The 13,978-nt window shown below is 47.8% G+C and overlaps 1 protein-coding gene across 4 annotated transcripts in view; it reads left to right on the top strand.

The window, feature by feature from the left end:
• TNPO3 (transportin 3) overlaps positions 1-13,978 on the top strand; it is a 42,677-nt gene that overhangs the window by 17,838 nt on the left and 10,861 nt on the right. For 3 of the 4 annotated variants that reach the window (XM_010568783.1, XM_010568785.1, XM_010568787.1), the window contains 6 exons: positions 609-682; positions 1,513-1,669; positions 5,388-5,531; positions 8,289-8,464; positions 11,790-11,928; positions 13,612-13,758. In XM_010568783.1, the coding sequence (XP_010567085.1) occupies positions 609-682; positions 1,513-1,669; positions 5,388-5,531; positions 8,289-8,464; positions 11,790-11,928; positions 13,612-13,758 (837 nt within the window). The remainder of the gene's footprint in view (positions 1-608; positions 683-1,512; positions 1,670-5,387; positions 5,532-8,288; positions 8,465-11,789; positions 11,929-13,611; positions 13,759-13,978) is intronic. The other variant, XM_010568784.1, reaches the window with a different exon arrangement.

Raw genomic sequence — 13,978 nt, 5'->3', positions numbered from 1 at the left:
GAACAGAGAAGGTTGATGGCTGCAGCCAGCCCGGTCATGTCTGCCAGTATGGAATTGTTTGCCCTCCTTCATTATTTGGTTCCTGTAGTTAAATCAATTACTTTATCCTCTTGTTTGCTGTTTGGAGAGGCTGAGAGGAGGAGCAGCTGTTCCTGGGGTTTTCCCTGTGCTCTGCAATGGAGACAAAGCGTTGGTCTGCCCAGCAGCGCCCTGGGTGATGGGCGGATTTCTCCTGAGGTGCTGGCATGTTCTCTGAAATCCCTTTGTTCTCTATACATCATTCCTGTTATCAATATGTTTCTGTGGCACTGGGATGTCTGACACCTTGCAGACTGAGGCAAGGTTGCCTGTTCAGCCCCTAAATAGCCCAGCAGAGAATATCATCCCATTGGGGTGGTGGGCATTCTGCAGTTAACCACAGGGACTGTACACACAACAGGGATATTGTGTATTAATATCCTGCCTCTGCAGGCTTGGAGTTACCTGCCAGCCCTGCCAAGCTCAGGTCTGATCGTCTCAGCATCCTTTCTCCTGTGCTGTTGGGCAGATTTCATCAGTCACTGCACTTAGCTGTGTTTTTGTTTTTTTTTTTCCTCTTCCCCTTTCAGCTTGCTTTAGCAATAGCAGACCTTGCCCTGCAAATGGCTTCTTGGAAAGGCTGTGTACAAACACTGGTTGAAAAGTAAGTAATTGTTTGTATCATTAAACTCCAAATTGTTCCTTGAGTAAATGTTGAGTGGGTGGACCTGCGTGGTCCAAAAAGACACGCAGCAGCAAACGGCCTGACGATAAGAAAGTTTTTCTTTCTTGATTAATAATTTAAAGTGTCTTGGATCATGGTAGGGAGATGGTCTGGAGGGAGAGATAGGGCTGTCTGTGGCTCTGTGTAACAGAGAGGCTGTGCACGCTTCTGTGGACACAGCTCTCTGAGACTCAGCGATTTTCCTCATCCCTGTTTTTGTTACACGATGATCCCTCATCCCCTCCCAGCTTTAGCCGTAGTGCAGCATTGAACAGCGAGGTTGAGTCATCTGCTGCTACTGTTGGGTGTCCCGAGGCGCTCGCTTGGCTGGTGCAGTAATGCCCAATTTCTGTGTGACAGCATTTTCACTGCCCTGTGTTTGCCTACATGGGATGCCATATGCTGAGACTGCCTTGTTTGGGCAGATCACCATGCTGAGGTGGCCCTGTGGTATTTCTGTAGCAGGAGGGAACTTGATTTGTCTGGGTAATGGCACTTCGACTTGATGTGCTGGTGGGCTGGGAAAGCTTTTGTCATTTTTTCTCTTGAAAAATCTTGAGCTAAACCACTGATGGAGGCTCTTCTCGACAGTGCTCTGCCCTTGCAGCTGGACACTGGAGTGTGTTTGCAGTAACACTTTTGCTGAGTCTCTTTGAAATGCCCCTCCATCTTTCACTGTACCATTAACCTACTTGCCAGTATTTAGGTTTTCTGCATGCACTTGGCTGTCACCTGCCTTCATGCGCTGTCCTTCTTCCCTGTTGTTTCAGGTACAGCAATGATGTAACATCACTGCCCTTTCTGCTGGAAATCCTCACGGTGCTGCCAGAAGAGGTTCACAGCCGATCCTTGCGCATTGGAGCCAACCGCCGTACCGAAATCATAGAAGATCTGGCGTACTATTCCAGCACGGTCATCTCTCTGCTGGTAAGGAGACTGAGCAGTGACTGAGCCCTGGTCAACTGCTAAAGAAGTTCATGCTGCTTCTTCTCCCCCTCCACATCTCTGAATCAGATTATTCCAGGTTGGATGTGATCAAAAAGCTGGTCTGCGTGCAACAAGCTGATTTTATATATTTCAGTTCCAAGCAGATCAAAATCACAGTCAGGTTCCTGTTGTCAGCACTGGATTGAAAATGGAGCTAGTTATGGAAATTTAATAACTTTCTCATCCTCTCAACTGGACTGTCCATGTGAGGACTGCATTGTTTTAGCTGGTGGTACGGAGCGTGGAGGCTTGTCTTCTGGCACTGTGTACTTTAAGGTCAGGAAAAGGTCTTTAGTCTCCTGGACTGTCGGTCCCATGGTTGGCTAGGACTGGATTCCTGCGCAGGCTCTGGTAGTTTTGGGTTATTTGATGGTTAAGAAATTATTTCAGCCTGTTACGGGGTTGTGTACGCAGATCTCTAGATCATCTCTGGATTCACACACACATCCCTCTTTATATGTGTTAGAAGAAGGTCATTCAGGTATTTAACTGTGATTTCTCTCTCTTCTCATGCCCCTTTCAAACGTAAGTACATGCCTAATTTCTGACCGTTGTGTGATAAGCTGAGGTTATACATTTAGCTGCAGGCCAAATGGGGAGATGGTAGCTGAATCTCCTGGTTCTTCTTCAAAGGTTTCCCCATTTGTGGAGCATTCATGCTGTCTAAGAACGAGATTGTTGTGGGCTCCAAAACAGGGCAAGTTTGGGGAGCAGAGAATAAGCGTTGAGGTGAATTACTTCAGGGACTGAAAAGAAATGCTCCTTGCTGGCTCCTTCCTTTCCAGAGAGACTTCTCATGTTCTTCAGTGTTGTTTGACCTCAGTAAATGAGTAGCCAACCTGATCCCTGACTCAGGCTGCAAACGGAGCATGTGCCATAGCCTCTAGAGCTTCCCGTTAATGTCTACCATTTCACGCTGCTTATCTAAAGAAGGAAAGATAACATACCCTCGGCAGCACGTAGCAAGTCTGTAATTCCACCAAGCAGCTGGTTAATGTCACCGTGCTCCAGACGGAGTCAAGGTTTGGTGTGTTTAATTGCAGTGTCTCGTCAGCAGTCGTTTCTCTGCTCTGCAGCCCTGTCTTTCCGTGCTTGGCCGCCCTGCACTCTTGGGTCTGTGGTCTCCCCATTTCTCTGCCAGGTGCCTCCCTCTTGCCCTGCTAGCCTGCTGGTCAGTACTCCTTTGTTAGTGGAATTGTAGCTGTTGAAGATAGGAGGAACCTTAGCCTTTAGGATCCTTCAAACTTTATCCATGTAAAATGACCCATGTTTTGCAGTGCTTTTTTATGCCATTTCTCCAAATTACAGAATCACGATGTCCCTTTGCTGTTAGACTGTCATTTAGATTTTCTCCTCATTGATGAGCAAAACTGTAAGGTTTCAGTTTTACTTGTGACCATGTTCTCTTCTCCTCAACTGATACTTCTTCATGTCTTTAATAGCTCCAGCATGCAGCATCTTTGCATGTCCCCAGTACTGTGCTGCACAGAAATAAGGCTCTGGGCTTTCTCTCAGGAGCCAGAGAGAAGGGGGCTGCTTGCCCTGGAATTTGATTCTCTGCCCAGAGGAGCCTGTCTTCTTGTGGTGCATCGCTTCATCTTCCTCCAGACTCGTGTAACCTGCCATTTCATTCATCCCCTCCTGCCTCTCAGATGTTAGCTGCAGTCCCTCCTCAATATCCCTTCCCTCTCTGAATCCCCTTCTCTGATGAGACCCAACACAAACTCAACCCCCAGCAGTTTTCCTTTGTTTAATTTGGAGAAAAGGGTGGAGTAGTGGTAAGGGGGGTTGAGTTTAAGTTTGCATCTGAAACCTTTGCAAAAGGTCCCCGTTCTGTTTCCACACTGCTTTTTGTGGGTCTGTGGTTAAGACAGCCACAGAGCGTATCTGGAATAGAGATATGCGCGTGGCAGACACTTCTGGTGGATGTTTCGTCTTTGCGCAATGTCTGGTTTTGGCTTTCCCCATGGAAGCCTGGGAAGGAGGATTCATTCTCTGGAGTTACTCCAGTAACTCCGAAGGAAGGGGAATCATGATGATCCAGGATGTATCAGGACACAGAGCTGAGCTGTGTCCTCTGCTCAATAGCAGCTCAGGTCTTGCTTGAGAAGACTCTCTTCCCCCCCTTATGCTGTATTCATCCCAGCACAGGTCCATGCCATTACCACCACAGCCATTAGGGGAGCCCAGTTCCACTTTTTCATAGGCTTAGCTGTCTTTGAACAAGTCCTCACTCACTTCCAAAACTCTTTTCACCTTCCTCGAATCCCTGCGCTGTATCATCCCTCTGCACTGTCTCCAGCCCTCAGCGGTTTTCCTAGGAGGTCTCGGAGAAGTCTGGCTGTCACATCGGTGAGACAGGCAACATCACCTCGCTCTGGCTGCTCGCAGCCTTACCGGAGACAGCGCGAGGCCCCGGTGTTGGATCGCCAAGGGTCATAGCCCTGTCGTAAGACTCTCTGTTCAGATTTCTTCTGCATCTGCCTGGAGCTTTTGTGGTAAATCCCAGCACAAGCATTTCAACCACCTGCCTGAACAGCAAACTTAAATTTTCTGCGTAGGATTTAAATGCTAAATTTACTTTCTTGAGTTATAAAATGGGGTTTTAAAAAATTGTACAGGGACTGTGATGAAGTACGACATTCTGCCTTCAGGATTGAACTGTCAAGCAAGGATCTCTGGAAGCTGTCATGTGCAGGATTGCTTGGCCAGTCTAGTCTTTCTTCTGGGGAGAGGGGAGTCTAGGATGCTTCTCCAGGTCCTACCTGTCCACTTATTCTTCCTTTCTCTCAGCCTGGCAAGATCAGCGCTTCCTCTGGTGTTAGGTTTTGGGTAAGGGTTGCTGTTAGGTGCTGTTGTGTAGCAGGAGTGTTGACTATCACTGGAATGACACTGCGATGGTGTGTTTGGGCTGTCCTCAGGTTGGCCTTTGGGGTAAGTTTGACCCTCAGGACTGATATTCTCTTTGACAGTGGTTGTTTTGTGGTGGGGAATATGAAATTGAGATTTGAGCGAGTTTAGGGATTTATCATGTATGAAACTCATGTCTCTGCTCCACCAGTCTGAGACAGGATTCTGCAGAAAACTGATGGGCTGGGAACAAATGAAAACACCCCAACTGCTTTTCTCGCTTCTGTAACAGCAGCTGAAGTTGACTGAGAGGTTTTTGGCTCTGCCCCTACATCTGACCAAGTCCAGGGCTACTTCACTCGGGGATGGGGATGTTGGAAGCACTCTGTTTTCTCGAGTGTGCTTCGTGTGGAGTTTGAGAGGATGCTCAAAGTCCACGTGCTGTTGAGAGGATGTTTGCAGAACTGTCGTGTTCCTGATTACAGAAGCAGCATGGGGACATGGTCACCCTAGGCAGATGTAAAAGTCTTCTCTGCTGGTGTGGGCATCCTCAGGTGTCTTTGGTCAGAGTTCTGCTTCCATGTAGGTACAACACTGCTGCTTGATTGCTGAAAGTTGTGGCTGCCTTTTGGAGGGATCACTTCTGACTGTCCCAGGCCCCCTGTATCTTGCTAAGTGTCATGGGTGGGGTTCTTGATGCTAATTGTAGAGACTCCAGGATGGCTTTCCAAAAGTTATTTATTATTTTGCTTCTGAAATTACCTGTTGGAGCTGGGGTCCTAAGCAATTCTTCCTTGTCCTGCTTTAGATGACGTGTGTGGAGAAAGCAGGCAATGATGAGAAGATGCTCATCAAAATCTTCCGGTGCCTGGGGAGCTGGTTCAACCTGGGTGTCCTGGATAGCACCTTCATGGCAAACAGCAAGTTACTGTCACTCCTCTTCGAGGTGCTGGTGAGTATTTCTGTTGGGAAATGAGGTGGTGGTGGGCCTTGGGTACCAGGATGGTGTCACTTTTAAATCCAAGAGTGACTGAGGTGTGGAAGGTGAATTTCATCCCTCCTGTCTTGACCAGGAACCCTCTGATTCCCTCTTTACCTTGATCAGCTCCGTAGAGCAGGCTGTCCCTCTCTGCTAGCAGGCAGGGAAGTGCAAGTTCTCTGTGCACAGTAACAGATCTGCGCTGCCTGAAATGATGATCTTCCTTTTGTACTGGTTGTCCACCTTGGAGGACAGTCGGAGAGCAGCAGCGCACAGCAAGAGTCTCTTCTGGCTGCCGCTGTGAGTTTCCATACATCTTCCCTGCCTCCTGTTAGCCCTGGGAAGCTTAGAAGACAGCACATAAGTAACACCTGATATTGGCCAATCTCTCAAGGGTGAAAACAGAAACACTTCAGGGTTTCCTCTGCCTGTGTGCTTGGTCCTTAGTTCAGGATTTGTGATGTGGGGACAAGGCTAATGGACAGAAAGTATTGGCAGAGCTTTCAGATGCAAACAAAAAGGACATGTGTGTTTGGCTATCTGCATGGAGAAAAGAGACTCTGCAGCTCCTTCAGGATTATTCTTTCCTCCCCATCTTCTATTTTGACCCAGAGAATATGCTCAGAGGTGAGAATCATTCCCTGTTCTTGGGCAGGCATGAAAGACTCTGAAATCTCTCCTGAGCAGCTGCCCTTGCCTGGTTTTACTGAAGCCCTTCTCAGCCACCTGGCTCAGCTGTCCCCACGAGAGCTTTCCTGTTAAGTGGTGCCCATGACGCACCTTCTCGCCGCACCACTTGGGAATGGCATGGGGGCTGTTCCTGCGGAGCTGGCCGGGCAGATGGCAATGGGGGAGAGTGGAGGTCGCTGCTCTCTGCGGCGTGTCGGGCTGAGGCAGAGCTGCCACAGAGACAAAGGTGTTGGGTCGCAGGAACCTTCCTGCTACATCACCATGAATGATCCTTTCATCTCCATAAACTCGTTACTACACTCGCTGGCAGACAGTACATCAAGAAAAAAGTTCAAAGACTATTTAATCTTCTATTTATATCTGTTCTCCTTAATCCTACTGTACTAATCACCAATTTTGGAGCCTATATTAAGCAGATATCTTGTCTATCTCAAGTGGGAGCCAGGTTCCATTTTTCTGTGGTGGTTGCAAACCGTTCAGAGCAGAATAGAAGATTGAACATCTGAGAAATGACCGTTTCTAGCCATTACCGTGGGTTGCCACTGCTGCCAAAGTAGGTGCCAGCTGTACTTTTGAGCATACTTAGACTTTAAGAGAGAGGGAGTTTTGGTCTGAAACACACTGTGCTTGGTCCTTGCTCCAAACCAAATTGTTTTATGGGGCTCTGAGCAAAATACATTTGTTCAATCCATTGCTGAAGTAAGTTTGCCATCCTCATGGGTTTGATCATTGGTTAGTTTTGGCTGTTGTCTGTTGTTGAAGAAACTGCGTTTGTTTAATACTAAAATCAGGGTTTTTTTGGTTTGTTTGTTTTGTTTTCTTTCCAGATTTTCTATAAAATAATACTTTATTCCTTTTCTGACATTTTCACCTTGGAAAATTAACTACTGAAGGTGTTTGGGGTTGTTGGGTTTTTTTGTCCTATCTGAATGCAAGAGAGCCGAAGAGGCCAGTGAAATGGGGAGGTTAGGAGAATCCCGCATTGCTGTGACAGGGAGGGCAAGGAACTGAACAACCGGAAAGGAGGAGTTCCCGGAGGACAGAGGTTTCTGCTGCGGCACTGCCTGGATCTGTGACCCAGCGCAGGAATTGTCTATTCCTCCGCTTGTTGTTAAACGGGATCCCTCATTTGCATCTATTCCATGGTGCAGATTCAAATAATGACAAATGCAGATGAGGGTTCCCATTCAGTGGGAAAAGGAACAGACAATATTCATGCAGGGACCCAGCTCCCAAGCAGTGCTGCAGCAGAAACACCTCTCCCCCAGGACAGGGCGTTTGGCTCACCAGCCTTTTTATTGTGTTAAAGTTGCTTTTAAATAAGGCATTTTTCCTTCCTCCCCTTCCAGCTTCACGTGGGACCATGAATAGTTTTCCAAATGCGTTGAGATCTCATGTGAAAGGACAGAGGCACACACAGAGTTACTGCTTCTTTGTTTCCTCTCTGGGCTTCGCTGTTTGCTCTCTCCTCCTTCTTAGTATGCCAGTCTTGTCTCCCTCCTTAATTGCTCAGGGCTCCACGGGAGCCATTAAAGCGCCTGTTAAATCAGCCTTGCACAATCGCTATAAACCTCTACCAGGCGGGGCCTGAAATCCACTTGTTCACCCTCAGACCCTCACAATGATAAATATTTCACACGTGCTTGTGAGAAACCTTGTCTCCTTCTTCACTGAGGACTTGATGATCCTTATAGGTCCCTTCCAACTTGAGATACTTTATGATTCTATGACCCGGCCAGGGTAACGAGTAGCACAACATTTTCTTTCCTTCTGAACTGCTGTGGATTTCGGTTGGCATTTTTCCTCCTGTGTTTGCCTCTCGCAGGGAAGACTCGGTGGGGTCCCATTGGGCCAGTTTTGACCTCAAGTGTCCGCGGTGGTAAAGCAGCATAGGCTTTGCAGGGTAGGAGTGAGTTATTGGGAGCTGTGGCTATGCAGAAGCTCTACAAAGTATTTCAGGAACAACAAAAGACTAGTTCTTCCGTTACCATCTCATTTCACATATAGTCACTGGGCTCTTCTGCTTCTTGTTTATTGCAGCAACAAGACAAGACATCATCAAACCTCCATGAAGCCGCTTCAGATTGTGTGTGCTCAGCCCTCTACGCCATTGAGAACGTGGAGACGAACCTTCCCCTGGCCTTGCAGCTTTTCCAAGGCGTCCTCACTCTTGAGAGTGCCTACCACATGGCTGTAGCACGTGAGGACCTAGACAAGTAAGTGAACTTGCAGCCGTGGCTGTGCCTGGAAAGGAAGGAGAGGTACAGTAATTAACTGTCACAGTGTCTGTCTGCGGTTATTTTTGGAATCCGCGGTGTTTGCGTGCCATGCACTGAAGTCTCTTATGCAAATAAGTATTTGTTGAATGAGGACAAGTGAGCAAATTACTTCCTTGCCCTTGGTGCACTGATTTGTGTTCCAGGCGTGTGCGCTCAGCTCAGGCTTTGGCAGAGAGTTAGACTGTCACCAGACTCGGCTTGCTGGGACGCTTGGTCTTCCTTGCAGTGGGCAAAGCACAAGGGAAGTATCCTGAGGTGCAGCTGATGTGTTGCCAGCCTTAAAATAGAGTTTAGAAGCGATCTGTTTCTCCTACTGCTTCCTCTCCACAAATGTCCGTACCTGGCTCAGCTGTTAACAATGGAAAGAGGACTGGATGTGCCAGCTGGGTCAACAGCCCCTCATTCTTGACTTACAAGAAACTGTAGCCATCATACCTTGATCAAGCACGTTGAAACCAGAGCTTCCTGCATGTTGGCTGCTGCGAGACGTTGCTGCTCTGATTGGAAACCCTCTGATCTTCAGCCTCAGTTGATTCTAGGCCAGTTCATGCCTATTCTCTTTTGCCAACATTGTCTTAACTTGAATAGCTCCCCAGCTGGTGCTTATTCCCAGATGCATTTGTAGGTAGGAAGCAGCCAGCCTTGAGTTTGCATAAACAAGCCCAGCTCTTTCAGTCCTGAGACGGATTTCTTTTCCCTGGGTGATCTTTAGTGCTCTCGTTCTGAATTTAACTTCCTTGAGCAGAAGGGCCTGAGAGGTACGTGCTGCTCCAGGAGGGATCTCGCTCCTGTGTGTTGGCATTGTGGCATCCCTGTGTGCAGGCAATGCCTTGCCTGGCATCTCTTGCCTTTCTCATCACCTCGCGGTGTCAGTGTTTTGGTCATCCTGTGACTGAGTCCATCCACAAGTTGTCAGAAGCGGACAACTTTTCCTGCTCAAATTTAGATGGTTTTCATTCTTCTTCTGCACAGATACTGCATCTACCATTATTGCTTGCTCTTCCTTCTTTATGTGGCTGTCGCTAATGAACTTAGACAAGATCAGTTGTGAGAGTGATCTGGAACCTCCCTAGTACCAAACTGGTATTTCCTCTTCAGCCCAGCCTGCTAACCACCCCGCTAGCCAACTGTTCATCCCTGCCCTCACCTGTGCTTTATCCAGTTTAACCAGCTTCTGTGTCACACCATGATCTGCTCTGCTCCACTTCTCCTATTTTAAAATATTACTGATAAGAATTAGATGGGTCCAGTCTATTTTTGGTAAACCCCTGTTGCTTTTAGCCCATTTCCCTCCAACTTCCATGTATTTGGAAAACTATGTAGGAACTTGCTCATGCTACTGAGGGCAGATTAATTGGCCTGTATTTGCCAGACCCTGTGTCCCCAATGCCAAATACGAGCGCGTTTTGTGGCTGTGCAAGGTGTTGCCGTGGATGGAAACCACAAGACCAGCAATGAAGCTGTAGGACAGATGTCCAGTGTCCGATTTTTGACTCCTGGGATGGCAGTTAGCCAGTCTCCACTCCTTCCACCCTGGAGGTTAGCAGATTCTTGCATCTAAACAGCCTCCTCATTCCTCCTGCCTTTGTCTCTCCTGTTCAGCCACGGTATTGAAAACTGATGTGTATTCACATAGTTAGAGCTATGCCACAAATCTTTAATTGTGCCGGTGTCTTCAGTGCGCAGCAATTCCACCAGCTGTTTATTACAGCTGAAAAATCCTGTGCTGTTTTTGTGACCGTCCTTGGCAGGGTCTGGCACTGGTTTGGCTTCTGGCAATTGTCGCTTGATCTCTGCTCATCTTGCCTTGCAAAATCCAGCTGTCTGGTTTTCAGTCCTCCTCCCTGGCAGCCCTTCAGCTGCTTGGAGGCACTTGGCTCACTGCAGAGGCTTTTCTGATGACTTAGTCTCAAGAACTCAACAAGCATCCCCCCTCCCTTTGTTTCAGCGCAAAGCCCAGATAACGTATGTGCCTTTGACTTAAGGAAATTCCAAGCCTCTGCCATGTTAAACGAGATTTCCACAAACGAAATGAGTAGTTACTCCTCAAAGTTAGCCCTTTTGAAATTGAAAATTATAGTAGCATCTGTTCCTATTTATCCTTCCATTTAACACCAATAGAATTAGTCTTCAGTTGTCAGGCATGTAAAAGTTTGTTATAATATCCTCTCTGTCTGGTAAGATTGACTCTGCAATAGCATCTCTTCGGTCTGTGACTTTCTGAAAAATGTGAAAGCTTTCATCTTCAGGAATTGCTGGGGCATGGTATAATTAGTAGCATCTGTTCTCCAGTCTCTGTCAGAGAAGGTAGTCTCCCCTAAACGCTTCCAGGTATTGTATAAAGGCCCTGCTGACAGCACTGGTGACATCTCGCTGTATTTGATCTGCTCCTGGGGATACGCTGCAGAGCTGGTGTTGTGTAAAGGGTGAAGCCTTTTGGGATTAAAAAAAACCAAACCAAAACATCTCACATGGGGACTCGCCTCTGTCTTTAAGACAGGCGTTAGGGTGTGCTTGCAGCACATCTCTGGATGCATGTTGGTTTTGGATTCCCTAAACCTCTCCAGAACAGGCATACTAAAACCAAAGCCCAGGTCTAATGGCTTATCTTGGACCTCTCCCCCAAATCCCTGATTTGAAGTTGTTTTATTGGGGAGGAGTCATCCTTGGTTTGATGCCATGCTTCCTCCATCACACCGTGCTGTGGCTCCAAGATGTTCACTCTTCTGTCTGGTTCTGCAGTCTTAAAGCAGAGTAAAGCTTGTAGTTCAACTCGGCCACTAAATTGTTCTTTGTGTTAAGAGCAGCCTGTGTTTTTACGCAGCGCTGTCCCCTGGACAATGGGGCAATGGGACATCCGGGGTTTATTTTTAAAGTAGGTTTGTGTATTTGTCTTCTGAAACGTGGCACCTTCCGGGTACTGAATTAGACTCCAGCTGTTTTGTAGCAGATGTCCTGTGTCTTGTCACCCGATGCTGTGATTTTGGAGAAGTTTTCTCAGATGCTGTGGGTAATATGAAAATTTCGTAATATTTGCTTATTGGAACACAGTGTTTTCACCTACTTCTGAACAAAGCCAAGTTCCCCTATTTAAGTGTTGCCCAACTGCTGACGGAAAGCTAAAGCAGAAGTCGATATTTCTTGGTCCAAGATGAGGCTCCAGGGCACGTTACCTGCATGGAGCAAATCTCTCCTGTGCTGGGATATCTGGTCCCGCTTGGAAGATCTTTCTGACTTGTGCCCTGTTTTTTTTCTTCACCAGGGTGCTCAATTATTGCCGTGTTTTCACCGAGCTGTGCGAGACGTTCCTAGATAAAATCGTTTGTACGCCAGGCCAAGGGCTGGGTGACCTGCGGACACTGGAGCTGCTGCTGATCTGTGCAGGTCACCCGCAGTACGAGGTGAGTGAGGGTTACCCGTGTTCCTCTCCTCATCCCTATCGCTACATCTCACTTGTCCAGAGTTGAGTCAGTGGAAAAAATCTTTCTCTTCTGTTGCCACGTGGTTGGGAGGCTTTAGTTCCTGTGAGCTGCTGGCCCTGAAATGCCTGCTCTGCATTTGTGATGCAGAAATCTGACTTAGCTTCCCCTTCCCAGCATCCTGGATGTGCAGTACTGCGAGTACAGCTATGAAAGCCTCTGTTATTTTATTTCCACGTGTTCAACTTAAGTTAAGCTTTGTGGGGACTGCAGTGTAGCTTATGGTAACTTTGCCCTCTAAATAAGTTAAATGCTGTTTTGCATCACAGCTCCCTGACTGTCCTGCCTTAAGTACCGAACACTGTATTTAAGCTGCAGTCTCCTCTTAAACCCCCCTTTTTTTCTTCCAAAACTGTTAGTTGAATCCCAGTAGCTGATCCTTTGCTGACTTGTGTCTGTATTCAGCAGACAGAGGTTCCTTTGCAGAGGGGTTGTCCTGCTGGATCTGACACAGGGAGCAGGGAGGTGCCGGCTGGGATTTGCTGGGGTGTGCTCCCTTCCTTCCCTCCGTGTTTAAGGTCCCACTGGGGGAGGGATGCAGCCCGTGAAGTGATGGATGGGAGCAGGGTGTGGAATGAGCTAGTGCCCTCTCCAGGACTCTGTTTTCCAGAAGCTTTCAGAGCCCTGAAAGTACATCAGACCTGAGAACCAGCAGGCGAGTTAGCTAAGAAACGATGGCTGCTGCAATGCAACCTTTGGGGACTTGTTTGCCATGGAAATTGTGGAGTAGCTGTGCTTCACCAGGTCTCTGTGGTGCTTGCCTGGGACTCGGTGACTCTTTTAGTCCCCTTTCCAGCTGTGTTAAGCTCAGTGTCCCTTGGGCATGACCTTGTCCTGTGCCAGTGATGCTTAGGAGGACTTGAAGCTCTGCAGCTGCTCCTGAAAAAAATCTGCACTCTCTTTTTGTTTTTTCTGCAATAACCCTACTTATAAAGAGGCTGTAGGCTTTGGAGCAACGTCACCTTCCAGCCTGAGCTGCTTTCTTGGCGATGTTTGCTCCTGTCTGGGGTTGCTGTCCCCTTCGCATCATTAGCCCAAGCCTGCGTGCACCCTGAGCTGGCCATTGGGATGGTTAGACCGTTAAATGTCCAGGCACAGGCAGTGAGGTGGGCAAACTCTTCCACCAACGTGTCTCTGGTGATGACAGTGTACCTGCAAGCAGCAAAATGCCCCATAGCTTGTTGGGGCAGGCTGGGTATTAAACATCTCCAGATGCATGAGCAAGGACAGAGGGAGGGCATGAATCGGGTCAGGGAGATAAAAACTTATTGCTGGCAGATTTGACTGATGTGAAATGGGGTGATGTCCACACTTTGAAGCAAGAGACGGTTCTTATGCTTCAGTGTTAATTTTGCAGAGAAAAGGCTTTACTTCTGAGGGCTGGTGACAGGTTTTCAGATTAACTCAGTGGGTTTCAAATCCCTTATTAAGTGACAAGCAGCAGAGATCAGCAAAGCTGGGGGAACCGGTCCACGTTTCCTCATCGTGTGATAAAGCAGCACCGATGGAAATCTGCGGTGCCTCACCACGCTGTCGGCAGCAGCAGCAGGGCAGAGAAAAAATGCTCTGTTGCTAACAAGATGCTGAATTTTTCTTTCTAAACAGGTGGTAGAAATTTCATTTAACTTCTGGTACAGGCTGGGAGAGCACCTGTACAAGACAGACGATGCAGTCATCCACAGCATCTTCAAAGCCTACATCCAGCGCCTTCTCCACGCTCTGGCCAGACACTGCCAGCTTGATTCAGACCACGTAAGGCTGCATTTGCTTTGTTTCCTCTGGAGGCAGCCAGGGCGGTAGGATGTATCTGTCCTCACTGCTGCGTGCCGATGGCTCTCCGTAGCCATAGGGCTCGGCAGGTAATAGTTCTGCCGTTGCAGTAATTGCAGAGAGAGGATCGAGAGTAATTAAAATTGCTGTATTAAACCTCTTTTCATTAAGTCGGTTCTTGTTCTAACAGAGCTTTCTGGCG

Source organism: Haliaeetus leucocephalus, unplaced genomic scaffold, assembly GCF_000737465.1.
Source record: "Haliaeetus leucocephalus isolate CR32 unplaced genomic scaffold, Haliaeetus_leucocephalus-4.0 Scaffold257, whole genome shotgun sequence".
NCBI lineage: Eukaryota > Metazoa > Chordata > Aves > Accipitriformes > Accipitridae > Haliaeetus > Haliaeetus leucocephalus.
This window is presented reverse-complemented; position numbering and strand designations above follow the sequence as displayed.